The 25921-nt window shown below is 52.4% G+C and overlaps 9 protein-coding genes across 9 annotated transcripts; 4 read left to right on the top strand and 5 right to left on the bottom strand.

Annotated features, from left to right (window-relative positions):
- Positions 1–1859: 1859 nt before the first annotated feature.
- Positions 1860–2601, top strand: EJ05DRAFT_491736 (uncharacterized protein; the record flags this gene model as incomplete). The annotated part of the gene is made up of 2 exons (XM_033745994.1): positions 1860–2279; positions 2314–2601. 2 exons carry the CDS (start codon positions 1860–1862, stop codon positions 2599–2601), a joined length of 708 nt encoding a protein of 235 aa, XP_033603257.1.
- Positions 2602–2908: 307 nt separating this feature from the next.
- EJ05DRAFT_491737 (uncharacterized protein) lies at positions 2909–4255 on the bottom strand (the record flags this gene model as incomplete). The annotated part of the gene is made up of 4 exons (XM_033745995.1): positions 2909–2948; positions 3186–3616; positions 3695–3992; positions 4161–4255. The coding sequence occupies 4 exons, from the start codon at positions 4253–4255 to the stop codon at positions 2909–2911; spliced, it is 864 nt and encodes a 287-aa protein (XP_033603258.1).
- Positions 4256–6539: 2284 nt separating this feature from the next.
- EJ05DRAFT_424805 (uncharacterized protein) lies at positions 6540–11357 on the bottom strand (the record flags this gene model as incomplete). The annotated part of the gene is made up of 6 exons (XM_033741491.1): positions 6540–8296; positions 8450–8974; positions 9287–10028; positions 10206–10316; positions 10383–10646; positions 11244–11357. Coding segments are annotated over 6 exons (3513 nt in total), but the record flags the coding sequence as incomplete, so codon positions are not given.
- Positions 11358–13485: 2128 nt separating this feature from the next.
- Positions 13486–13832, bottom strand: EJ05DRAFT_243195 (uncharacterized protein). Its single transcript, XM_033740080.1, has one exon. It carries the CDS (start codon positions 13691–13693, stop codon positions 13517–13519), a length of 177 nt encoding a protein of 58 aa, XP_033603260.1. The 5' UTR covers positions 13694–13832; the 3' UTR covers positions 13486–13516.
- Positions 13833–14409: 577 nt separating this feature from the next.
- On the bottom strand, positions 14410–15034 carry EJ05DRAFT_243193 (uncharacterized protein). Its single transcript, XM_033740079.1, has one exon. The coding sequence runs from the start codon at positions 14927–14929 to the stop codon at positions 14564–14566; it is 366 nt and encodes a 121-aa protein (XP_033603261.1). The 5' UTR covers positions 14930–15034; the 3' UTR covers positions 14410–14563.
- A 232-nt stretch (positions 15035–15266) lies between these two features.
- EJ05DRAFT_461384 (haloacid dehalogenase) lies at positions 15267–16558 on the top strand (the record flags this gene model as incomplete). The annotated part of the gene is made up of 3 exons (XM_033742643.1): positions 15267–15692; positions 15774–16082; positions 16170–16558. The coding sequence occupies exons 1-3, from the start codon at positions 15527–15529 to the stop codon at positions 16556–16558; spliced, it is 864 nt and encodes a 287-aa protein (XP_033603262.1). The 5' UTR covers positions 15267–15526.
- A 175-nt stretch (positions 16559–16733) lies between these two features.
- Positions 16734–22362, bottom strand: EJ05DRAFT_535718 (uncharacterized protein). The gene is made up of 2 exons (XM_033749268.1): positions 18243–22362; positions 16734–18194 (listed from the first exon to the last, which is right to left on the bottom strand). Exons 1-2 carry the CDS (start codon positions 22242–22244, stop codon positions 16902–16904), a joined length of 5295 nt encoding a protein of 1764 aa, XP_033603263.1. The 5' UTR covers positions 22245–22362; the 3' UTR covers positions 16734–16901.
- Positions 22363–22489: 127 nt separating this feature from the next.
- EJ05DRAFT_473414 (PLP-dependent transferase) lies at positions 22490–24592 on the top strand. The gene has a single exon (XM_033743396.1). It carries the CDS (start codon positions 22753–22755, stop codon positions 24274–24276), a length of 1524 nt encoding a protein of 507 aa, XP_033603264.1. The 5' UTR covers positions 22490–22752; the 3' UTR covers positions 24277–24592.
- A 239-nt stretch (positions 24593–24831) lies between these two features.
- On the top strand, positions 24832–25826 carry EJ05DRAFT_473415 (putative chaperone/heat shock protein Hsp12). Its single transcript, XM_033743397.1, has 3 exons — positions 24832–25296; positions 25346–25436; positions 25489–25826. Exons 1-3 carry the CDS (start codon positions 25263–25265, stop codon positions 25631–25633), a joined length of 270 nt encoding a protein of 89 aa, XP_033603265.1. The 5' UTR covers positions 24832–25262; the 3' UTR covers positions 25634–25826.
- The last annotated feature ends 95 nt before the right edge of the window (positions 25827–25921 follow it).

The raw sequence follows: 25921 nt of genomic DNA on the forward strand, positions 1-25921 counted from the left end.
AGGCCTAGTCGTGTTATTTAGCCCTATCGCTAAAATATTAGAGGAGAAATTCGGTGAACGTGTCCTAGTTATAGGTATCCTTAGAATATTCGATTCGGTATACTATCTAACATTCTAAAGGCGTCGGGTCGAGGTAGTTCTAGACGAATCTAATTTTATTACTATCGTTCGTAAATAGATAGAAGAATCAGCTATATTAGTAAGTCTATACGTGGAAACTCTTTCTACTTTTACTATTAAAGTAAGGTAGTTTCTTAGGTTAGGGTAATTAGGATAGTAGTAGACTAGGATAGATCGTTTTAGTTAGTATAGATCTATATAAATATAGATTAGTTATTACTAGAACTAAAGTATATAATATAGCTTTAAGTCTCGTAGTATATTCTTAAGCTTCATTAAGTTCGCGTAGTTATTACTTAAGTTAAATCTATTATTACCTCTCTTCGTGTAGTCTAGTATATACGTTATTATAAGGTATAGTTAATATTAGGCGATTCTAATAGATTAACTTATTAATATTAATAAGGTCTAGCCTTATATTAAGGTTAGGTCTAGTATAGTTCGAACTAGACCGAGATAGAGTATAATAGACTCTATTCTTATATTCTATAATATCTTCTATAGTTATACGGAATATTATACGAGTTATTAGTATGATAGTCTATAAGGTATAGTTATCGGTAGAGATAGTTATAGATAGACTATTCTCCTCGTTTAGATTAGGAGAAGGTCTACTATAAGAGGCGGTACCACGAGTATTATAATAAGTAGTTAGAGCTATTTCTATAAACTACCGTCGTGCTATATAAAGAGAAATTAAAATATAAGAATTATAGATATAGGATAGTAGTCTAATAGGTTATAGAAGGATTTAGGAATATATTTAAAAGGGTAGTCTACTCTTCTAACGAGGTTAATTTTTAAAGAGTAGAAATTAAGTATATACGGCCTACTTATATAGTAGTCTCGCTTATTCTAGCTGGCTTACCCTAGGTCTACCTATCACGGACCGTACTAGACTATAGTATTCTAGTTAAGTCTATCCTAGTGTTAGCCCTAATAATTATATAAGGAGGTAGGCTCTATATACCAACCAACTATACTAAAAGGACCGAATCTTAAAGCTACTACTTTAAGGGTGGAGCACACTACTTATATACGACTACTACACACATGTAGAATCAACTGGCAGGCCACGTGCTCCTCACGTGCCTAACATTCGGCTAGTACTCTACTTAAAGTCGTAGATAGAAAAAGGACTTATTAACTTATAGCCTAAGTCGTAAGGCTAATAATATACTTTTCTATTCTATACGGTAATCGACTTAACTCGGTAGAGGGTGATTCCATTAAAAAAGCTCGGATTTTAGCTATTTCCTCAGTTTTTGACTTAAAGTCATCTATAAGTAACTATATTTAGATATACTTATCTCTCGGTTTCTCTATCTCCTTCCTAATTAGGTAATTATTATATAAGCAAGTTAATCTAATATAAGTAATCTTAATCCCTTGGCGTAGATTCCAAGCTTAATCTATACTTTTGGGGTGACTAATCATACAATCCTAATCTAGTACCTCGGATTGTATCCGATTGTATATGCTCACGTCTGGTCACACCTGCTGCGTGCGCCTCCATGTCGCCGCTCCCTCTCACTCTGGCTCGCATTAGCGATGGGAGCGTATATAAGTACCGTTTGACGAGCAGATGTTGCACTTCAGGAGTCCCCTGTCGGCCTTTGTCTTCGGCAGCCAGCGTGAACGGACCATCTATTGCCAAGACAAGCCACTCGGTCTCTAACGCCGAGAAGGCCGCTATCGAACTCCGGATCGGAAAGCGATACATCGAGCTTTGGCGCAGCATGGACGACAAGGCCAAAGACCTTCGTCGCGCTCTGAGACAATCCCCCTGGTTCGGATTCGACCTTGATGACACCCTTCACGAGTTCCGAAAGGCCTCCGGCGCCGCCACTACGGCAACCCTAACCCGAATCTCAAACGCCCATCAAATCGAGATATCTTGCCTGAAATCAGCGTACTCGAAGATCCTGTCCCAGGGAACGTCCGGCGCCTTCAGCGACGGCAAGACATCTCACCAGTACCGCCGCGAGCGCTTCTCAGCCCTGCTCGCAAGCTTCTCTCTCACTGCCACTGCCAACAGCCCAGAATTCCTCGCCGGACTCCTTGACACCTACGAGCACACCCTGACCAGCATCCTAGAGCTGAAACCGGATGTTCTCGACCTCTTCGTCCAGCTGCGACGGATGGGCAAGAAGATTGCCGTCATCACGGAAGGGCCCGCAGGATGCGCAAGAGCGCACCATCGAGGCGCTAGGGCTCAGCGACAAGATTGATTTTCTCGCGACTACCAACCGCTTCGGCGTGGCTAAGGTCGACGGACTGTTTCCCAGAGTCCTTGCGCATTTGGACATCCAGGCGACAGACATGGTCTACATTGGGGATAGCCAGGAACGAGACATGGTACCGGCTATGGAATGCGGCATGCGCACGATCCATTACGCCGAGAATGAGAATTTTGATCCTACGGCTGTGCCTGCCAAGTTTGACACTCTTGCAAAGATTGCCCATTTGGTGTCGGAGTGAGGGCTTGAGTGTGGATTATTGATTAGCCAATTACACGATTAGGCAAATGGTTGCTGGGCGAAGGATAGTTGACGGGGAACGGAATAGGGGCAAAGGAAGGGAGGGTCGTAGACTTCTGTTTGAAAGGGGGGAGTTTTCAACGTCTGAAATATAACTGTCTTCTACTGCTGCTGCTGCTGCTGTTGTTGCTGCGTGGTTTCCTTGCTGGAATTGGTTCGTTGGAGGTGTATGTGTACGGATGTACGTATTTACGTGTTGTTCTTACTTGTGCTTTAGGAATGTTTTATATTGTGTTTTTCTTTAACTTCTACTTCTGCTTCTGCTTCTGCTTCATGCTTCTGCTGCTACTTCGTGCTTGGTAGTTAGTATTAGTATCAATCACGCTACTATACGCCAACGCTACACATTCACACCTCGATACTCCACGCCAGAAGTACACAGAAACCTCACGTCTATCTAGACATACAAAACCCATCCCAGCACAACCCCATTCACCTCACACCCCCTCCCTCCCCCCCCCCCCCCCCCCCCCCCCCCCCCCCCCCCCCCCCCCCCCACCACCACCCCCCTTCCCCCCCAAATACCACCCGGGAAACCACCCCACAAAAACCCAAACCGCAAGCACAACAGGCACAAACTCCAACCCCGCAAAGAACCCCTCCCGCGTACTAACCCCACTCATGACCCCCCCCGCCGTCTCCGCCAACCGAAAACAAGTCCTCACATACACCGCCCCACTCGCCCCGACCACCGCGCCGCCGACAAACCTCCTCATCCGCCCGTCCATCGCGCGCCAGCTCCTACGTATAAACAGACCGAGAACTACGAAGAAGGCGGCGAAGGTGGCGACTTGGATGGCTAGGCCGGCGAGCAGGATGTTGTTTGGTGTAGTGGGGTCGCGGCGGTTGGAGTATGCTGTGCCGACGAGGGCGGCGCCGGCGATTTGGATTGTTGTTGTTAGGATGTCGCATGTTATGAAGAGCCATAAGACGGCGCGGGGGCCGAGGCCGAGGATCTTGATGCCCTTTTTCGCTCGCCCGTTCCCATCCCCTACCCCTTCTCCCCCTTCTCCCCCTTCTCCCCCCTCCCCCACCCCCCCAGCACCACCAAACCGCACCATCAGCACACTAACAAGCGTGTAAATCGCAGCAGAGATAAACACGGGCGCGGTGACGATGAAAAAGTACTGGATGACAAAGTACGGGACCGAGTACGGGCTGCGCTGGCTGGAGAGGGTGCGGGCGGCGTAGCCGGTGATTTCAAAGGCGAGGCCGAGCGGGAGGGTGGAGAGGTAGTATGTGCGGTGGCGGAGGAGGAGGAGCGTGTGGGCGAGCAGGGCGGCGGAGAAGAGGGCGAGGGCGAGGATGCAGAGGGGGAGGGAGGGGGTGTAGCTGGGGTTGTGGGTTAGGGGTGGATTGGACTGGGGGGATAGGGGGGATAGGGGGGTGTTGGGTGTGGGGTGGAGGAATGGAGGGAGGGAGGGATGGGGGAATGGGGGAATTGAGGAATCAAGGAATGGGGGAATGGAGGAATATGGGAAGTATATTCAAAATACGTACCCGTAGATGATGATGCAGGAATCATTCGGCCCGCCTGGGTTCGGAAAGTCGGGATCCACGTAGCCGGTGATGTACGAGCAGTTCCGGCCCGACATGATGAATGATGATGGTGGGCGATGTCGATGTCGATGTCGATGTCGTTGTCGTTCCACCAACAAACAACCAAAAAAAAAAAACCCTTCGTAAGTTCGACACCTGAACCTCTCCCAACCAAGCCATCCCACGACACTTTATACTCCCGCTCCTCCCCCAAAGGACCCAAAACAAACCCAGTCAGCCACACGCACCCCATACCACAAATGCCATCACCACCACCACCACCACCATCATCCCGCCTTGGCCTCGAATAAAAAAGACGAGGAGCGAGCGCATTGATTGATTTTGCCCCTTCGCTTAGCACCGCCATCTCGTATCCGGCAGCCGACAAACTACCCCATCCAGCCTAGCGCCCGGCGGCAATCTAACAATCTAACCCGCATACAGACGGACCATCTCAGCGCGCGATCGAGATTACGGTGGGGAATCTCAGCGGTGTGTGGCGGTTGCCCAGGGGGGACAAAAACAAGGCTGAGAGCATACATGCATGCAACTCGCCATCCTCCCAGAGGTCCTCTTGCTCGTATAATCTACCAGAAGCGTAGTAGCGCGTAGAAGAAAAAAAAAGATACATAGGCCAAAGAAGAAACAATGTCAACCCCCTGATTAGTTATTTTTCGCACATAGAGCGGGATATACATACAAGATATATCCTTATTCTTCTTCTTCTTTCTTATCTATAAACGACATGTATACATATCTCTCTCTTTCTCATTAGACACTAGTAAAACTCGAAAGAATTCCATCAACTACTACTACTACTTACTATATTTCCAAGTTCGATTTCCCTACTTTACTACTTACTACTACCTACCCCCTACCTTCTTTATCTCTTCTTACCCGTTATATTAATACTTGTATATATATATATATATATATATATATATATAAACAAGAATAGATAGATACGGACGGCCTATATTTTTACTATATAAAAAAAAAAAAAAAAGACTTTATATTAATCCATTAGAACGAGAAGTTGGAAAATAAAGCGAATTTTCGGTCTTCTACCCCGCCGAGAGGAGTTTACTAGAGAGAGTATATAATATATATATGTATATGAAGCCAATCACATACACACATATACACACCCTGTTCTTTACTCCATAGCAGCCTCGTATAATAATCCCAATCCATCTCTACCAACCTAAACCCACCAACCCAAACCCCCTCCATTCTCTAAATCTATCTACACTCTATCTATCTATCCATCCATCTATCTATACATCCATCCATCCATCCATCCATCTACCCCATCCATAACAAGAGCACGTACTCTAAACATACATCATCGCCGAAAGAGGACCTGAGCATACATACATACATACATACATACATACATACATCCATACATACATACATACATACAAAATCAATGAAATCATGGAAAAAAGAAGAGAAAGGGTACCCAACAACCATGTAAGATGATTTTAGTCATCATTATTATTATACCACCATAGCCAAGATGGATAAGAGGAAAACCATAAAAATAGAACGCCCCCCCAAATTCGTGGATTGTGTTGTTAATGCTAATGATGATATTATCATTCACTCACTCACTCACTTAGTAGTACGCGCAACCAGCCAATGTGGGAAAAAATGGGTAGCAAAACACGTAAAAGATGCGGTTGGCAGACGTTCATTTCTTTGCATCGTCCTATTAGGGGGTTGGTTCCTCGGGGAGGAACGTAGTAGATACACATGCCCTCTCTCTCTCTCTCTCTCTCTCTCTCTCTCTCTCAACTACCATGTTGTATATACAGCCTCACAATACTTCCATGCCACACACCATGCAGGCCATACCATGCAATGCCACACCATACCATGCGTGCCATAGCCAGTGCCGGCCACCAACGAAAGAAAAAAAGGTCGCAAGTCCCGTCTCGTCGTGAAATCGTGGCTTTCATTCATCACAAAGCAGAAGACAAAAAAAGGAGCCGTGCTAGGCAGGCGGGAAGCGACGACATATTAGAAGAGGGGGAAAAGGGTGCATGAAATGCAAAGTGGAGATTCCAAGCCAAAATAAAAAGGAGAGAGGGAAGGGGGTATCAGCCAACAAAGAAAGTAGTACGCCTGAATTATGTATATGTGTGGGTGTGTAATGTCCTCCCCGTCAGGACCATCAGGATATCAGGACGTCAGGACATCAGGCCATCAGGCCATCAGGACAGGACGCCATCAGGACAGGACATCAGGGCAGATTCACGAAATGTAGCGCCCGATGGCGGGATCGATGCCGCCGTCGTCGACTTCGACGCTCATGGCGCTCAGGGGATCGTGCTCCTGCGCCTTGGCCCGCTCCGCGTCCTTCTCGCGGGCAATCTTCAGCTTGGCGCGTTCGGCGCTCTGCAAGGCCTCAATGTAGGTGCGGAACTTGACAATCTCCTTGAGCAGATAGCTGCTCTTCTTCTCCCAGTTCGCCAGCGCCTTGCCGGCATTCGGGTGTCGCGGGCTAAAGGCGATGAGCATCGGCGGGCGCAGGTCGTTGTGTCGCGCGAGCTCGCTCTCAATGTTGCGCACATACGCCTGCAGCGCGCGCAGCTGGTCGACGGCAAGCAGCGTGCTGGCCATCATCGAGCTCACAGGCGGCTTCCACTCGGAAATGTGCACCTTGTCGCCGGGCAGCCGGGCACGGACATTGCCCTGGTAGTCGAGCGAGCTGCGGATGGAAGACTGCGTGCTCGCGCGCGGAAGCGAAACACTGTTGTGGTGGTGGTTTGTTGCGGCGGCGGCGCTGCTCTCGGGGCGGATCAGCGCCGAGTTGATGACGTTCTCGCCCCATCCGTACTCGATGTTGCTGACACCGCCGGTGAGCGGCTCCTTGGACAGGCGGGCGGACCAGTAGTTGGCGGTCGAGACAAACTCTCTCACGATATCGACGGTGCCGACCTGGAAGAGATGGACGGCGCCGCCGGGCAGCGAGAGGGCCCAGACGTTTGGCCGCGTCTTGGAGTAGCCTGGCGGGGGCAGGGCGTTTGCAATCGTCTGTCGCAGCAGGAAGCTTCCCATGTTTTCCGCATTCTCCGCCCAGTTGCCACCACCGACGACGACGCCGCCGCCGCCGCCCGACAGCTTCGACTTGTTCTTGTGTCGCAGCGACTTGGAGTTCATGCCAAAGGAAAACAGGCGCATGTAGCCCTTTTCAATCACGGCAAAGCATTCGCTCCAGCCACGGTCCTTGGCCTTCTTGTCGGGCGCGTCCATGAGATGCTTGTGCTTCAGGATGCCTTCCTTGGCCCAGGGGGCGCCAGCGAGCTCGAGGCTTTCATCCTCCAGCAGCGGTGCGACCTTGGTAAACTCTTCGCTGCTGAGGGAGTTGGGTATGCCCTCTTCGCGGATGATGGCCTGGCTGAGCGCGTTGGCGAATCCGATCGACTGCTGGTAGTCGGCCGCGGCAAAATGCGAACCCAAGGAGTCGACAGACATCATCGAGGCTTGCGTCTTGCCCAGCGAGTACTTGCTCCACGTACTCGACTGGGCCGGACTCCACACGGACTGGTCGTCCAGACTGGTGCGAGACGAGCCGACCGTCGAGTTTGGATAGAGATGAGGGCGCGAGCGATTCTTCGAGTTGTACCGGGCATGGCTAGTCCGAAAGTCCACCGAACGGCCGCTATAGCTCAGATGCTCCGAGTTTGCCTTGCTAAGAACGCTGGGTGTCCGTCTCAGGTGCGAGCCGACAGCCAAGGACTTTGTTGCTGTTGTGTAGGCAGACTGCTCCTGCTCTGCGCCGTAGAGTGGCAGGCAATGGTTGCGGATGGAATTATAAAACTCCTTGAGGACAATCTCCACCTGCGTCTCCCAGCCCTTGAGCGGTCCTTCGTATGGTGCCTTGACCAGGACGGTGCAGTTGTCGGCATGCGCGTTGGCTGCCGGAGCGTCGTCTGAATCTGTGCGAAAGGCAGGCGGTCGGATCGAGAGACGGTTGCGCGATCGCTTGCTTTCCAGAGAAGGGCGGTCGTTGTTGTTGTTGTTGTTGTTGTTGTTGTTATCTTCGCTGGGTGTCGTGCGCCCCGATCGAGGACGGATCGGCGGGGGCTCTGGGCATTGCACCCACGGGACAAAGCCTCTCTGCTCCTCTCCGGCCTTGCGGTGGGGATTCATAGCTTTGATCGTGGCGGCAAGCTCGTCCGCTTCGTCTTCTTGTTGTTGTTGTCGTTGTTGTCCTGCTGTTGCCTCCTCGGCGAGGCGACGCATGGTTGGCATGGTGTTCTTGACAAACTGAGCGCGCGTCATCTTCTGCTCAATGTCGGCCATGTGCAGATCGGTGTTGAGCAGGAGGATGGAGTAGGTGATGGCATGGACGAGATCGGTACTTTTGAAGCCATTGTTCGGGTTGCAGTCCCACCAGCGCAGCGCAAACGACGCGAGGACACGATCGACCTGCTGGGTCTCGGCTTTGAGGAGCAGCTTGGTACACATGTCGCGCAGAGCCGAGACGATGCTCTGGCCAGACCATTCGTAGAGCTCCATGTAGGCCTTGCGAGTCCTGGATGCCTTCTTGGACGCCTCTCCGAGCCAGGCGGCGGCCTTGAACTTGCTGGTAAACTCTTCATCACCGCCAAAGATCTTTGCAGCCCTGTCACGATCCTCTTCGGTGGGCTCGTGGTCATCGTGGGGGTCGTGGTCGTCATGTTCGTCGTTGTCGTGGTCGGTAATATGATTTGGCCGCCCTGCAGCAGCAGCAGCAGCAGCAGCAGCAGCTTCAGTGCTATTGACTTGCACAATGGGTAGGCTTGTCGTAGAATAAAACTCGTCGGTTGCCGAGCATGGCGAGCGATGGCCGGCGGCGGCAGAGGCAGGTTGGCTGCTCCGCGCATCCTCGTACATGGTCGTCGTTGTCGTCGTCGGCGATCGCAGCAGCGCGTCCTGGTCCAGCTTCTCGTCGGAAGAGGTCGGCTCTAGCCAGAGACGATTGGCGGCGATGGCGCGCGAAGACTGCTGCTGCTGCTGCCTGCTAGTGCTGGCGCCCGCGGAACCGACATTCGTGTCGATTTGCTGCAGTTTGCGAAATTCATTCTGCTTGGCACGTTTCTCTGCCGAGTTTGCCTTTGGAGTCGGCACGTCTGCCGCCGCCGCCGCGGCAGGGGATCGCAATGGAGTGGTGGATGATGATGACGATGACGATGCTGGATGGGTCGGCGATTTCGGACCGAGCGTCGACAAGGTCGTTGTAGCAGGCTTGCCGGTCGGTTCTCGGTCTTCTGCGCCGCTGCTGTCGGCCAAGAAGGTGGTGTCTTGCTCGCTGGCTGGTATGACCTTGCCGCGTTTGACCTTGAGCTTGAGCTTCGGCCCATCCGAGTTCATTGTGTTGTCGAAATTCTTCGCGAGACGGCCGCGAGATGGTGGTGGGGGATCGTCACTGTAATATTGTTCTGTGCCACCACGCCACGAGTAGTCTACACCCTGTCCCTCGCGTACTCTTCTTGCGTCGTGCTGGGGCATGGGAGGAGTGTTGTCGTCGTCGTCGTCGTCTGCTGGTTTTGAGTTGCCGCTGTGTTGACGCGGTGCGCTTACAGAGTTGATTCGGGCAGCGTTGTCATCATCATGAAGGAACGGATCGATTGCTTTGTACAGGCTGCTGGCACCGGGACTGTCTTGTGGACGATCGACGTTTGCATTCCGGATGGCTTGAAGCTGAAGCGGCACCAGGGTGGGTGGCAAGGTCTCGACGACCGACTTCTTGCGGCGGCGAAAGAAGGAGGAATGCTTCTTGTTTAGGGTGGGTGGTGGTGGCGCGGAGACCTGGGGTTGTTGATGATGGTTAGATGTCTGGTCGGCGGAAGAAGAAGAATGGTTGATGACGGAGGAGGAGGAGGGAGGGGGCGGTTTGGAGAGCGTCTTGGAGGCCGGACGCCCAACAGTGGCCGGCATATTTCGGGCAGCAGCAGCAGAAGGAGGGCCGTGCTGCATAGTCTTTGGGCGATCGTCCACTCTCTTTGATTCAACAGACTGGCCGGCAGTGTGTGGGGGAGGGGCGGCGGCTGGTTGATTATTCTCCTTCCGCGACGAGCCGCCAAAGACTCGACGGAAAAAGCCGGGCTTTTCCTTGGGCGAGGACTGACTGACAGCAGCAGCAGCAGCAGCAGCAGCGTCAGTGCCGTGCTTCAGGTGGTGGCTCATCACATTCGGACCTGGAGCGATGGGGTCATGAGCGCCATCGCGAGCGGCTGCTCGGTAGAACTCGTTTGCCTGTGCCATGACGGCAGCATCCGGATATGCACTTCTCGAGGGCTTCCTACTCCTGCTCGTCGCAGAACGAATGCTGTTTCTTCGCGAGGAGGGAATCTGTGGAGGAGCGCAGATGGGCTGGGGAGGAAATGCGGGAGAGCCTAGGGGTGTATCGCCAAACCGCTGTGGTCCAGAGTAGACGGTCGGTGAAGGGGCAGCCTCGAAGCTGTGGTAGGTGACGGGTACCGGTCGACCACGCCCCATGACGCCAGACAGGTCGGCATGAGGGTCGTGAAGAACGTGTTGTTGTTGATGTTGTTGCTGCTGCAGCGGACCACAGTTGATGTCGAGGCTAGCCGATCTATGAACACGGCGTGGACGAGGAGCCGTCAACGGCAGCCTCTGACCGTAGTCCATGCTCGAGGAAGCACTGCTCTTGCTGCCCTGTCGTGGACCTCGACTGTGACTTCTTCTTTGCTGCTGCTGCTGCTGCTCTTGCGCGGCCCAGACAGAGTGTGTATCGGTTGTTGTTGTGCGTGTGGTGTTGAATTTGGAGGTGCTGTTGCTCTGTCGAGTGTGTTGGTGGTAGTCGGGATAGGTGAAGATGTGGTGGTGGGCAGTAGTAGTAGGATTGGGATCATAGTCGGAGGGATTGGAGGACGAGTAAGTATGGCCACGAGCTCGAGGCGGTCTTTGAGGAGGCGGAGGATGAGGATGAGGCGCGTAGTGAGTGTCATGGGTGTAGTACTCTTCGTTGTCGTTGTCGTTCTCGTCGTCGTCGCCGTCATCGTCGTCAAGGGAGGCGTAGGGAGGGACAGGATTAGAAAAGGCGCCGAGGCCGGTGGAAGATATCTGGTCCAAGGATAGCAGCATGTTGTCGACGACAGAGTCCCTGGTGTGATGATCCATGGCAAGATCATGGGAGTCGCGTGGAGAAGAGTCCATGTTGTCGGACCGATGATGATGATGCTGGTGATGCTGGAGCTGATGGTGATGATGGCGCTGGACAGGAGAGGCATGGTCGTGAAAGAAGGTTTCGTCAGGCCCAGCGTGGTGGGAATGGAGCTGGCGCACAGAAGCTTGCCGGATCCTTCTTCCGTCCGCATTGGGCGGTGTCCTCGGCGGCGATTGGTCGCGCATGGCAGCAGCAGACGGCAGTCCGAGCGACGGACCGTCAGGAGGCTGAAAGGGTGAATGAAGGTTTGACGGAAGGGGAAGTGAGTTGTAGGGATGCGAGCGAAAAGCGAAAGCGGGATCAGACGGCGGGCATGTCAAGGCATGGACGGGATTGGACGTCCAGTCTTGAACAGAGAGCCGGAAGCAGTCAGTCAGGATGAAGGGTGTAATGCGAAAGAAGACGAGACGACAAGGCCCGGGGTGGTGGTTGTTGTTGTTGTTGTTGTGGTAAGTGAGGTGGAGCGAAAAGGTCGAATCAATAGTGGGCAGGCGAGCGGTGGAAAGTCAATTGAGGAGGGAGCGGGCCGTTTCGGAGGGTCTGAGAGTGGTAGTGGTAGTAGTCTGTGATTAGTGGATGGATGGAGAGAGAGAGGGAGAGTAAGGTTTGAAAGGTGGAGTATAGTTGAGAGTTGTTTCACGGATGGAGGAGAGTGAGTGAGTGAATGAAGAAGAATAGTGTAGTAGCGTATGCAGTGTAATTAGTGGGTGGTGAAAAAAAAGGCAGAAAGGTCCGGTGGGATCTCAGGGGCAGCCAGCCAGCCAGCCAGCAGCAGCAATTGCGGGCTCCAAACGCGCCAACCAGCGAATGATTAGCTGCCACTGCCGCGCGAAATTGGGGGGGTGTAGGCGCTAAAGACGACGACGACCCCCCTAAGGTTAGCCCTATATGGCGCCCTATAGCCTGCATACAACCCCCCTTAATTACCAGCCAGCAGCCAGCATCTACATAATGGCAGTCTTCTTTCAGACGCATCAATCTTCGCTTGCGTACGGACTAGCTGCATCTGCCGTTCAGGCCACGAGTCCGGCAAAGTGACTGTGAAAGATGAGAGTGGTGGATATAGTCATCATGTGTGAGGAGAGTGTGCTGCCAACTATTAATTGATTGACTGCAAAGAAGGTCGAGAAGAAACGGCGGCGTCGTCCACCAAGGCAGCCGGGAAAGCTTAAACGGCATTGGGCGTGCTGGACAGTAGTGGATGGATACATGACGGGGGATTACTAAGGTATGCAAAACAGGCAGAAGATGCCTCGAAGTAGCTAGACTACACTCCACACTGGGTCTTTGTCTGCTTCAAGCCATGACTCGGCATAGATTACGGCGCATGTCAGCCTGGAATTACACCTTCCACCACGACGTACCCGACTAGGTAGCATAGCAGGTATGGCTATAGCAGAAAGTAGATTATGCCCGTTAGCAGCCCTTATTAAGCTTTTGCAGCTGCAGCCACCACCACGCACTCGCTCCTCTACCGCGCAGTCTGACCGTCCAACGCAGCAACAGAACAGCCCCTTTCTCGCCCATGGATGGATGTATGATGGACGTATGGACGTATGGACGTATGGACGTATGAACGTATGGACGTATGGCTCGCTGCCCGTCCGTCCGTCGATCCTCATTCTTGCGTGCTCCTCCACCCTCTCTCGCATGTGCTCATATGTCGCCAATCTCTGCTGTCTCTACTACCGCCATCCTCCAGCATCTGAGCATCATGACCATCCATGCCTGTCTGTCACTCACACGCGTTTCATCCCCCCGTCGTGCCTGTATCATCATCCATCTCACTCTCTCCACTGCCTGCACTGCCTGCCCCGGGCGCGAACTAGATCAGCGGGAACAAACGGCCCGCTAACAACTGATTACCTCGGAGGGAGTCTAGGCCAACTCGCAATAATACATACTGTACCTTGCATGCTTCCTACCTCACATACATACATACATACCTAGGCACACTACGCTCGCGAATTAGATGCACGCGCTGCTCGTGCTGTTCCTGCGCTAGTATGTATACACACCCTCGTCCTGTCTGTGCCTTTTTCGCGACAACTGTGTACAGTAGCTGCATATAATATGTAATTAGGACGACGACCTGACCGTGCCGTCTGAAAGACACGTGAGATGCCACGCGAGGTCATCCATACGTCCGTCCATACGTCCATGTCCCCCAATCCACAAGCGAACAGGCAGGCAGTTCGAACGTCAAAGCCGCCGCTGCAGCCGCCAGAATATACGCAGCTGCAGCAGTACCAGTACACATTATACGCACCGGATTTCTTTTCTTTTTGCCCACGTCAATAGTCCGCTGCATACTGCTTCAATTCAAATACCTATTCCCTTGTCTTGCCCCTAATTACCTAATTACTCCCCTCAACCTCCTGAACCCCTCCAACAGCAGCAACAACAACAACAACAACAACACACAACCACCCATCCCTGCCTAACAACACCTTCCTGACATAATTAGCTGACGTGCATGCCAGCCATGACACACGCATGCCATGCCGACAAAGCCGCCGAAAAAGTTACAGAGTATGACCCAGCAGTCCGAATGCGGTTGCTGCTGCATGTCTAGCTTTGTTTATATACATGTCCAGTGTATATATAGACGTGATGTGGCTTGGCTTTGACATGTTGGATGCGAACGGATGGCTTGGGTTGGCATGCCGTATTTATCCGGGCGGGCGGGTCGACTGGGTGGGGATGGATATGGAGATGGATATGGGTGGAGATGGAGAGGGATCCCTTTGCTTGTCTGCTTGTCTGCTTGTCTGCTTGTCTGCTTGTCTGCTTGTCTGCTTGTCTGCTTGTCTGCTTGTCCGCTTGTTTATGCTTGTCTGTGCTTGTGCTTGTTGGATAGCTACTACTGTCTAGCTGTCTGTCACTCACGCAGCTATTGCATGCAGCTGCACATAGCGCGACACCGTTAAATATAGCAGACGCACATCATCCTATTCTCTGCTCTTCTACTCCTCCCTTCTAGAATCCCTATTGCGTCCATGCAACGCATAATTACCGGTCCAAGACCTAATACCTGCCTAACTACCTGGCCTGTCCAGTGCACCCACTTGTCAGGAATGTGTGCCATATGCCATGATATGATACGCACTTGTGCGTTGCCTGAGGTCGTACCGTCATTCGATGGTGTCGATGGGAGGGAGTTGTATGCGAGCTGGAATTGCTAGGTGGGGAAAGGTGGTGTGAATTGCGCTCGGAGGGGTGCGGATGGTGGATTGTGGTCAATAGATAGATGGTGTGGGTTTGTTGTTGTGATGCCAGACGAAGCACACGATATCACATCACACACACATCCGTCCACACCCACACCCACATCCACAGCGACGCGGAACTGCCACTCTACTCCACCACACACACGCACGCATAAACCCATCATCACAATCCCAATCACCACGCTACCCATCTCCCATCTCCCACCAAGCCCACAAAGACATGTACCGCACCAGCATAAATTTCCCCAGCCCTCATCGTGCGCAGAAACGACCGGGGGGTAAGTTACGATGCGACCTGCACTGTATATCCAATGCATCTCACTCTCCCCTCCGCTTTCCCCTCCGCCTGACCCATTGCGATAGTAGTCACGGCCAACAGAGTGAATATGTGGAGGGTTACAGTTTTATGAAGAACCGGAAGCTGGACGGTGGGCGGGAAGAGCTTTTATAGTGCTTGTGGGAAATTTTCATCGAGTGGTCTGTGCGGGACTTGGCACATGTCTTGGCGCCTCAGGGTATGGTGCCTTGGTGCCTGGGGACTTGGTGCCTGAAGACTTGGTGCCTTAATGCCTGGTGGGGCTCGATGCTCGTGAAGTTGTGACGACATCGCGTTCACTCTCGTCCCTTCGCTCAACTCCACCTCAAAGCCACGACACCGTATATACTTCATAATTAGCAGCAACAATTAATACTACCAAATCTAGTCTCCACTCTCCACTTCAGTACTCATCACATCTAACAACCACTGCCTCAACCAACCGCCCGCTCAACACCTGCCCCGCATACCATGACCTTCAATTACATCATATCGACTAATACACACCGTCCATACCATACTACCTCATCCATCCATCCACCCGTACTCGCTATATACACCTCCCACAAACCTCCCATGTAGACACCCACCTCCCATCATGTCCTCCACCGTCATCCTCGCCTTCGACGCCTACGGCACCCTTCTCTCCCCATCCACCATCACAAACACCCTCGCCGCCCACGTCAACCCGGCCAAAGCCCCCTCCATAGCCTCCGAATGGCGCCGTCTCCAGCTCGAATACACCTTTCGCCTCACAAGCATGGGTATACCTCTCATACCACCACCACTACCATACACACCCACACCCACAACAAGACCAAGAACAAGACCGACTAACAAACCAGGCAAATACAAGCCCTTCCATACCCTCACCCGCGCCGCCCTGACCCACGCCCTAGCAACCCACAACACCCCTCTCGACACCCAGTCCACAAACGCCATCATGCACGCCTACACCACCACCGCGCTCGCCCCCTTCCCGGACGTCGTCCCGGGCCTCAAAGACCTCGAGACATACCAACAGTCCCAGCACTCCACCTCCCCGCCCATCAAAGCAGTAATCTTCACCAACGGCACACGGGAAATGATATCCACCGCCCTGCACTCCACGCCCGCCCTCACGCCCTTTTTATCCACCCTCTTCCATCCCTCTAGTAACAACACCAACACCAACACCAACAACACCAACGAAAACAACACCATCTGCCACCCCTCCAACGACCCCATAATCACCGTCGAAGACACAAAAAAATACAAGCCCGCACCCGACGTCTACCTCCACCTCGCGCAGCAAACCGGCAAGACGACGAGGGCGCAAATGGCCGATGTGTGGCTCGTGAGTGGGAATGCGTTTGATGTTGTCGGTGCGAAAGCCGTGGGCATGCGGGCTTGTTGGGTGGATCGGGAGGGGGACGGGTGGGTTGATGGGTTGGGTTTTTGTGTGGGGGGTGAGGGGGGGGATGGGGATGGGGCAGATGGGGATGGGGCAGATGGGATTGGCGTAGATGGGAACGGGGATGGGAATGGGGATGGTAGGCCGGATGTTGTTGTTAGGGGTGTGGATGGAGTTCTTGATGCTGTGCTGGGGTATCTGAGGGGGACGGGGACGGCGAGAGTGGTAGTTGGGTAGAGTTTGTAAATTTGATACGTCTCCGGCAGGTATATATATAAGAAGTCAGAACGCTGATATCACCACCTAATTAATACCCATTTATCCTGTCATCCATACATTCACCGAATAGAACCAGACAATGGCAAACCAAACCTTAGATTGGCAAAAGAACAAGGTAGGTCATGTACAACTCCGCCACTTCTCGCGCGATTGAGCGTGTGGCAGACACAATAAGATAATATACATATACCACTACGTACGCTACGTCAAAACGTGTATGCATGACACCCGACTGCCGCAGATACATCTGCCGCAGATACATCTGCTACAGCTACATAATCTCCACAACCTCTTCTTTCAATCAAACCGGCATCATGCCAATCCCCCCACCACCACCGCCCAGAGCTCGTCTATGCATCGACGACCCTCCACCACTATGTCTCTTGACAGCAGCCGCAGCCGCACTCCTCCCCTTCTTAAAACTGCCCCCTGCCCCCGACGACGACGACGTCCTGGATCTCGCTCCACCACCACCACCACCAGTCTTGAACCCCTTCTTCCACTGTCCACGGGCGGCGCCACCACTACTCGCTGATGCTGCTGCTGCTGCCCGACCTTTTGTCTGTGCGGCACCACCGTGACGCGCATACGGATAGGCGGGGCGTTGCTCGTAGGCCGCTGCGGACATGTCGTGGTAGACCATCGCGTTGTCTCGCTCCCGCTGGCGGTCCGTCTGCTCTCGTCGGCCTCCCTCTGCGGGTCTGTCTGCGGGACGACGGGAGTTGTTTGAAAAGTAGCCTGATGTCTGCAGCGGGCCTGAATCTTCTTCTTCCTCGTCATCATCATCGTCGTCGTCGTTGTCGTCGGCGGTGAGATCAATGTCGCTGCCAAACTCCTCGTCCGAGCAGAGATCGATCACGTTGACGATCCGCTTGTTGGGATCCTCGACAACCTCCTCGCCCTGGCGCGTGGCATCGTCGTAGAAGGTCTTGTACTTCTCCAGGATCCGCATGATGCGTGCGCCGTGCGCGTCGATGCTCAGCTGGGAGATGCCCGGTATCTTCTCCATCGCCTTCAGGTCGGCCGGCCAGTTGACTGCCATTTCGCGGAGCACCGTATCCGAGAACGGCTGCGAGCGCAGCTGCAGCTGGTGGCGGATCTTCATGCATTCCTTCTTCCCCTCCGCCACGAATTGCTCCACAATGTCGGCGTGCACATCATCGAGCTCTGCCATTCTTGCGTCCAGAGTGATTGGCTCACTCAGCCTCTTGGCCGGCGCCTTGCGGTGCGCTCTGGCCGATCGGGCGGCAGCTTGGAACGCATCCTCGTCATCGCTCTCCTCCCGTATTGGCTCGTGGTCTGGCACAACAAAGCCTTCGTCGTCGTCGTCGTCTTCCTCGTCCTCGCACACGCGACGCTTCTTTACTGCATTGCGCCGTGAGGACATCTGGACGGGCGAGGACACATTGGTCGATATCGGCATTGCCCGAGCAGCCTTCACCCCAGTGGTAGACTTTGCTGCTGTAGCTGCTTTCTTCTTGCTTGTCTTCTTCGGCCCGAGCTTATCCACCACTCTAGATGCCCGAGGCGTCACACGCACTTGTAGTTGCACAGGAACCTTGCCTTCTAGGAATGCACGGAACCTAGGTCCAATCTATGCTTGATCAGCTCTGTCATTGTGAAAATTGCCCAAAAACCTTACCGTCAGGTAGCTGGTGGCAAACCCCTTTGCATTCACCACGCTATACTCCTGCAACGCGTTCTCGCTTATCAGATGGTAAAAGAGACGTTCAAGGTCTTCGCGAGCTAGATCAGACCCCTGCCCATACTCCTCTAATCGATTATGACCTCGATCTGTGATAGACTTGTTCTTTGCACCACGAAAGACGTCGACGCAGTGCAGAAGCGTGAATCCGTTTCGGTCAGTCACCTGCTTTTTCAGAATATCAACCAAGCGTATGGCACCTGCGGCGTATTCAGAAAAGTCTACCATCTCGAACCTGGACGATGATCTGCAGTTATCGCACGTCTTGCGGCATTGAGAGGCTGTAAAGGGCTCGTTGAAGTACAGAAGTACCTGCGCCCTGCGGCAGTCGCTCTGGTTCTCGCAGAATTGAACGACTTTGCGGAGCATCTGGTTCTGCCGATCCTTTTGCTGTCGGTCGCCTTCGCCGTCATCGACCATCTTCTTGAGCGTTACAGCATCTTGATAGCCATAGAAGAGAACGCACTCGGATTTCTTGCCATCGCGTCCAGCTCGCCCAGTCTCCTGATAGTAGCCTTCCAGACTTTTAGGTATACTGTGATGTATGACAAACCGGACATCCGGCTTGTCGATGCCCATGCCGAAAGCGATTGTGGCCACGACAATGTGGATCTTGCCTGCTTGCCAGTCTCGCTGCGTCTGACTCTTATCAGCCGGCGTCATTCCAGCGTGGAAGTGACTGGCTCTCATGCCGTGCTCCTTGGTCAGCTTGGCCGCCACGTCTTCACACTTCTTCCGCGACAGACAGTATATGATGCCACATTTGCCACGGTGCCGGGCCTTGATGAACTCGACAATCTCGCCGAGAATCCCTCGAGACTTCTTTCGAACCTCATACTCCAGTCCAGGTCGATTGAAACTCTGTGTCAAGGTTTTGCAGTTTCCCATTCCCAGATTGTGACGAACATCGACCTTGACATTCTCGGTAGCGGTGGCAGTCAGCGCCATTAACGGCACGCCCTCAAACTGTTTCCGAACCTCGCCCAGAGCTTTGTAGTCTGGCCTGAAGTCATGACCCCATTGACTGACGCAATGTGCCTCGTCAATGACCAGCCTTGCCAAAAGGCCGTTATTGTACAGGTCATGCAGCGCTCGGACTGTGCCAGGACTGTTGCTGAGCAGCTCAGGCGTGACATAGAGCATACTGATGTAATCTTCCACCCTTGAATCCCTCAGGGCACTGGTGACGAAGTTACGATGCTCTCGTGTACTTTCGCCATTGATAAAGAAGGCCGCGACTCCTAGTCGGTCTTTCAAGTGAGTCACTTGGTCTTCCATGAGACTCAGAAGAGGTGAGACCACGACTGTGACCCCACGAGTTTTCCCAGACTTGACAAGAGCCGGGAGTTGGTAGCAGAGAGATTTCCCGCCACCAGTAGGCATGAGAACAAAGACGTCTCGCCCAGCCAAGGTCTCGTTGATCGCTTCCTCTTGATGTGGACGAAAGCCCTTCATGTGGAATGTATTCTTCAGCACTCGGTGTACTTCTGTCGTCCATTTATGCCGTTGTTTCGGGCTGCTTCCTTTTGCTTGTGACTTGCCTTGCGTGCTATGCTGTGAGGCGTACGGCTGTTTGGCCTGATTTCCAGAGCTTTCTGATAGAATCTTGCTCGGCCTGTTCAACGGAATCGCTGGCTTTAAAAAGGGATTAGGTTGGGGTACAACCCGATGTGGTTCAATATTTTCAGTGGCAGAATCCGGAATCTCTGCGAATATTCCTTCTTCGTCCGAATCCCCGTACGTTTCCTCTTCGTCGTCACTGATTGAATGGACTATGCCACCCATGTTGTGAGTGAAGACTTGATTTTCAAACAGGTTTGCATCGTCCTCGAAACCAGCCTCATGGACGTACTGTTTATTCCTAGTAGGGGATGGGTTTCTGTGGGATGGCGCTTTGTGAGGTATTTGCTGCAAAGGGCTCTGTCTTCCGGACTGGTCTGGTCGCGGAATATGGCTGGTTTTTCGACTATTGATAAAGTTGTCCGCTCCTCCAGTTTTGATTTGAGCATTACCTGCATATTGTGTCTGACGAATACCGCTCGAACTCAGCACAGGCTCGGGTCCCACACCGTTGAATGGGCTCACTTGCGTCGAGTGCACCATCACTCGAGTAGGTTTGGATGGATCACGCACGTTCCAGATGTGCCCTGTGCTGTCAATGATTCCCAGCTCCTGCAGCGACATGAAGATGGTTGCCGATGTCTTCTTAATACGGTTTGTGAGATCTCTGTTTTCATCACTCTCCGCTTGTTCTGGCATACCACCTTCACTGAAGACTGCCTGTAAATTCTGCCAAAGCTTATCTTTTCTCTCTACATGACGTCTATGCACTCTTGTCAAGCGCTGTAACGACTCAAGTCTCTGAAGGCGGACTTTGATTTTATCAGTCTGGGCGGCCAAATCGGGTGCAGAAGTACCGGTGAATTCTTGTTCAAGGGCTTCTTCCTCTAGTTGATCAACTCTCGCTCGTGCTTCGTTGACCAACTCTTGCATTTCCGAGTCAGGCCAGCCAACGAAGATATCGACTTTGGCTTTCTCTTCCATAGACAAGCTAGTCGTGCCTATGCTTTGGGAACTGAAGATGGGTGTCTTCGTGGGATCAGACACCATGCGGTTTGCATCAGCAGCAGGGTCAGCCTCGTTTCTTCGCAGTAAGAGTGCAGACTCGACTTCTTGCACCATCTGAGCTTTCTCGGGGCTTTGGCTTCGTACTCTAGGCGGCGGCGCCGTACACAGCGGAGATTTTGTTGGACTTCCAAGGTTCGTTCTGACTGATTGACCGGCCGGCTCAGTGGTTCGTAGCGGTTTTCGCGGAGAGGAAAAAGTTTTGTTTTGGGGTTGAGCTGTCTCTGGTTCGTGATCTGACATATCGATGTCGTACTCGTCTTCCGAATCTTCAACTACCCGCGCCTTTGCTCGGACTTGAGGTTTCTTAGACTGTTCGACGGTATGTATAGTCTTTGGTGGAGTGTGCCTAGGCGATGGAGGTGCATTAAGACTTTCGGTCCCGTCGGTAATCCGTGTGCCTGATGCTAATCGACTGGGGGACTTTCTGGAGCTCGTGCGAAACAGAACCTTTCCTTCGATAACACATTCCTCGTCATCGTGCCCGTCAAATAATGATTCGTCATATTCATCGAGTGCAGCATCAAAAGGAGCTACGTCTGCTTGCAAGACAGGACGAGACCGCGCGACTGTTGAGTACGGCGGCGGGGGGTCGTTTGGCTGGTCGAAGTCGTCGATTGAAACAAATTCTGCCCTTGAGGGGCTAGAAAGCTCTCGAGTGAGAAGTCTTTCGTCCTTGATCTTCTTTGGTTTATGACGCCTGGATGGTGTATCGAATCCATATTCCTCGCTCGTTCTCTTCTTACTGAGCTGTGATTTGGCGGGGCGCTCCTCTGTCAGATCAACGGTGTGAAATTTGTGGGAAGGAGTAGGTGGCAATTGATGTATGTCTATGGGGTTTGCTCTCTTCTTGTAGGGTCCTGGCTCGGTTGGAGAAGCGTCCTCTATGGGTCTTGTGAATTGGCGCTCGGCATTCTGATGAAACTTCTTACCCTCCCCAACAACAGCTCCTCGATGGCCCTGCGTAGCCTTGATGGATGTAGACTTGACGTCTGGCGAAGCAAGCATCAGCATTCGAGGCTTCGAAGCAGAGCTGGGACCAATCTTGAGCCTGGCCATGTCGTCCACAGACTGTTCCCCGCCACGGTGCGGGGCACCCTGATTCTCCTGATGTAGATGATCCCTCCGAGATGATGTATCATTGTCTCGAGCAATATGGGTTACATCGGTAGCGGGGATGTCGTTCTGAAGCGTCGCAGAGCTTGGGTAGCTCTCGAATGAGCGAGTGGCGCGCTGTTGGGTTGATGGAGGAGGAATGAATGGTTTTGAAGACAGAAGCCAGGTCAAATGCTGTCTCAGGTTATGACTTGTCATCTGGAGCTCTCATACTGTCGAGTGTGAGTCTCATCGGCACCGTCCCGAATCAAAGAGCATTGGTCGTTATGGGCACGGATTCGTGATAGGTCGAGCTGGTTGAGAAGTAGTCGTGACTTCGCCGCGTCGCGTGGCTTAGCGCGAGGCGATCAGGCATAAACATCGCGCACGCACGTGATGGTGGCAAAAGTCTTTAATATGTGTTTGTCTGGCCTCAATCACTTCTCGATAGCCTAGACGCATATATCATGATGATTACATGGTCTGCTATGTTGCCGCATGCAACTATGAACGAGGTTATCTGGAGTGCCTGCGTCCTGAAGTCTGTCTTAGCCGTGGAAACTGCCCGGCCGACACAATTTGACTCGCGCTGATCTAACTAATTATCAATCTATATTGACCTTTAGAGGAAATTACTCGAACGCTTTAACCCCTGGACAACGTTATATTGTCATTAGTATCATCTCACTATACTCACAGAAGACCCATGACAACATCAATATCGACCATGCAGTCCTTACGATCATTCCCAAACGTCCAATCTCTAATCGACAGACTTCTCGATAGTGCTGTTCCTGGCGAGGTTCTCCCAAGCCAGCAAACGCTTGCTGAAGCACGAAACCAGCTCTTCAAAACTCTACCATCGAACGGCATAGGTCTGGAAAGCACCATTGAACATCTGACCCGGTATATCAAACCAGCACTCAATGGCAACAGCCTCACAGCTAATTACTATGGCTTCGTTACCGGAGGATCCACCGCGGCAGCATCTCTGGCAGACAATCTAGCTACATTGTATGACCAGAACGTACAAGTCCATCTGCCCAACGAAACAATCGCCACTGACCTCGAGGACGCAGCATTACGCATGCTCTGTAGTCTCCTTTCTCTGAATGCCGAGGAATGGCCACATCGAACCTTCACTACCGGTGCAACAGCCAGTAACGTGATAGGTCTTGCATGCGCCCGCGAGGCCGTCATCTCCAAGCACCTCACAGCGAAGGGCGCATATTCCGTGTCATGTGTTGGCGAGACTGGTCTGGTCAAAGCCATGCGCGAGGCTGGCGTAGAGGACATCCAAGTCCTAACGTCAGCACCACATTCCTCCCTCAGCAAAGCAGCCAGCATACTCGGCTTAGGAAGGTCATGCATTAAACTCATCGGCCACGAGAACGCACCGCATCTCATAGACCTTGCCAAACTGGAATCCGCGCTTCAAGAGCCCAATGTTGCAAGTATTGTGGCAATATCATGCTCTGAAGTGAACACAGGCAAATTCGCAACCCATAGCGAAAGCCACATGCGTGAGATTCGCCACCTGTGCGACCGCTTCAATGCTTGGGTACATGTCGACGGGGCGTTCGGCATCTTCGCACGACTCCTGACGGATGCAGATGACGCTTCTCTCATCCAGGCTTCTTCCGGAATCGAACTCGCCGACTCCATCACCGGAGACGGTCATAAACTCCTCAACGTTCCATATGATTGTGGATTTATACTTACGCGTTCCCGTTCAAACGCTGAGCAGGTCTTTCAAAACCCGAACGCGGCATATCTCAGTGGAGGCGCAGCGAGCGACATCGCATCCCCCCTTAATATTGGCATCGAAAACTCACGTAGGTTCCGTGCTCTGCCAGTCTATGCGACTCTCGTGGCATACGGCCGCCATGGCTACGCAGAGATGCTAGAGCGCCAGGTAAGACTGTCACGTGGCATCGCGAAGTACATAACAGAAAGTGCACACTTTGAGCTTCTGCCAGAGAGAACCGTAAAAGAAGGCATCAAAGATAGCTTCGATGATGTATTCATTATCGTACTCTTCCGCGCACGAGATGCATCTTTGAACGATCGGCTAGTGGATCTGATAAAAGCGACGGCAAAGATATACGTTTCTGGCACTGCATGGAAGGGTCTGCCAGCATGTCGTTTCGCCGTATCAAATTGGGCGGTTGAGCCAGAGCGTGATCTCCAGCTGATCACGTCGGTCCTTGAAGGCATCGTACACGACTGGAAAAGTAGGACTGCTGCATAAGTACCCGCTCGTGCTTCCATACGTAATCATTAGCCTTGATAGACACTACGCCATATACATAAGAACCCCAACAATAGCCACTCATTGGACAGTTTCACTGTCAGCTGTGCCATGGAATCTCTCTGGAACAGAGTCTCCACTCTTAGCTTGTCTGCTTTCACGAGCCTGACGATGGACCCTATGTAGGGATTCGCACCGGCCCGCTGACCAAGTTGACCTTTGCCGGCTGTGGTAAAGCGGCGTTGATTGTATTCCTCTGAACATTGTATGGTCAGGGCTGGCACCAATCGCGGAGCTTGCACGACCGAGTGCGATCTGGGACAAAGAAGATAGTTTGTAGCGTGAGGCCACTAAATGTATGAAGTAACGTCGTGGGTCAGGCTGCGTGTTTGCCAATAAGCTGACTTGGTAGTTCGTATATAGCTATGGATATCCGGCGAGGGGTATCTTGAATTTCTGGCATGCTGACTCGTGCTTACGCTTAGGCGTACGTCACTTCTCAGTGTCTCTCGAGTCCTGCAACAGCAGGTAATCTATATTCGTGCCATAAGTGATGTTAAATGCAGCGAGTACTCGCCATAGTGATGTGACGTCCATTGACTCAACACTAAATGATATAAGTCTCGCTAGGCTTCAGGGTTCATCTCACGGCCTCTAGCTGTTTTCGTCATCCAACGCCGTCTGTAATATGACATATTACTGCAGCATGAACAGGCCTCCCCGTCCGAACAAGAAAGTTGCTTCACACCTAATGAGTTAAGGTTCCCCGCAACGAGCCTTCCAGTCCTGATCATTCCTGCGTCGTACTGTCCCATTTCGTGTGACCGATGACGTATGTCTTTCATCGAAACATAAGCGTGAGTGATACAAATAGCCTCCACCTCAGCGCGAATCCATTTCTTGTTCATCTTCCACTCCAACCTCAGACAATCTTCACACTTTACCAACTTGAACTCCAACCAAACTAACCCTCAATCTCGATCATCATGACTGACGCCGGCCGCAAGGATTTCTCCACCAGTACGTCGAGTGTCTCACGCAAGCTCTTCATGCTCTAACACCTTCACAGAGGCGAAGGAGTCTATCATCCCAGACTCCACCAAATCCACCCATACCAAGGCCAAGGAAGATATCACTGATGCCGGTGACAAGGTCGTACGGTAAGCAAGGTCATTACTTTACTTCTTTATTCCGTCATCTCATCATCGATAGTGGTATTCAGCCCGACGGCAGCAAGTCGCACACTCAAGAGGCCAGCGACAAGATTGGCCGCAGCAAGGACCGAAATGAGCACGGTACCTCTGGAGGTGGCATCGGTGAGAAGATCAAGGACGCTCTTCACATCAACAAGAAGTAGAGTGGTCCGGACGACTGATGGATAGCATCGAAGTCGTCTCAAGCGGGAGATCTCGTTGAAAGCGTAACTACACCTGATGACGGCCTGAGACTTTACTTTGTACTGTTAGCACGATGATACCACTGAAGTAATTTTACCTTTTCTCTCAATACATTTACTACTATGCTTTAACTATAAATGCAAACGGTCCTTGTAATGGTTATGTCAATGGTCCAGCAGTTAAGACGCGTAGTCATATTCACAGTGTATTGCCACGACATCAGGTAAGCCAGTCGCCTAGCCTGGTAG

Source organism: Pseudovirgaria hyperparasitica (assembly GCF_010093815.1).
Source record: "Pseudovirgaria hyperparasitica strain CBS 121739 unplaced genomic scaffold EJ05scaffold_3, whole genome shotgun sequence".
In the NCBI taxonomy this organism is placed as follows: domain Eukaryota; kingdom Fungi; phylum Ascomycota; class Dothideomycetes; order Acrospermales; family Acrospermaceae; genus Pseudovirgaria; species Pseudovirgaria hyperparasitica.

What these genes read in the sequence shown, in the direction of transcription:
- EJ05DRAFT_473415 (XM_033743397.1), top strand. Translation starts at nt 25,263, where the DNA reads ATGACTGACGCCGGCCGCAAGGATTTCTCCACCA. An exon ending in CCGCAAGGATTTCTCCACCA is followed by an intron (nt 25,297 to 25,345) that starts GTACGTCGAGTG and finishes ACACCTTCACAG; the next exon opens with AGGCGAAGGAGTCTATCATC. An exon ending in GCCGGTGACAAGGTCGTACG is followed by an intron (nt 25,437 to 25,488) that starts GTAAGCAAGGTC and finishes CATCATCGATAG; the next exon opens with TGGTATTCAGCCCGACGGCA.
- EJ05DRAFT_535718 (XM_033749268.1), bottom strand. Translation starts at nt 22,244, where the DNA reads ATGACAAGTCATAACCTGAGACAGCATTTGACCTGGCTTCTGTCTTCA. An exon ending in TTGCCACCAGCTACCTGACG is followed by an intron (nt 18,195 to 18,242) that starts GTAAGGTTTTTG and finishes GATCAAGCATAG; the next exon opens with ATTGGACCTAGGTTCCGTGC.
- EJ05DRAFT_243193 (XM_033740079.1), bottom strand. Translation starts at nt 14,929, where the DNA reads ATGCATTGGATATACAGTGCAGGTCGCATCGTAACTTACCCCCCGGTC.
- EJ05DRAFT_243195 (XM_033740080.1), bottom strand. Translation starts at nt 13,693, where the DNA reads ATGCAGCGGACTATTGACGTGGGCAAAAAGAAAAGAAATCCGGTGCGT.
- EJ05DRAFT_473414 (XM_033743396.1), top strand. Translation starts at nt 22,753, where the DNA reads ATGCAGTCCTTACGATCATTCCCAAACGTCCAATCTCTAATCGACAGA.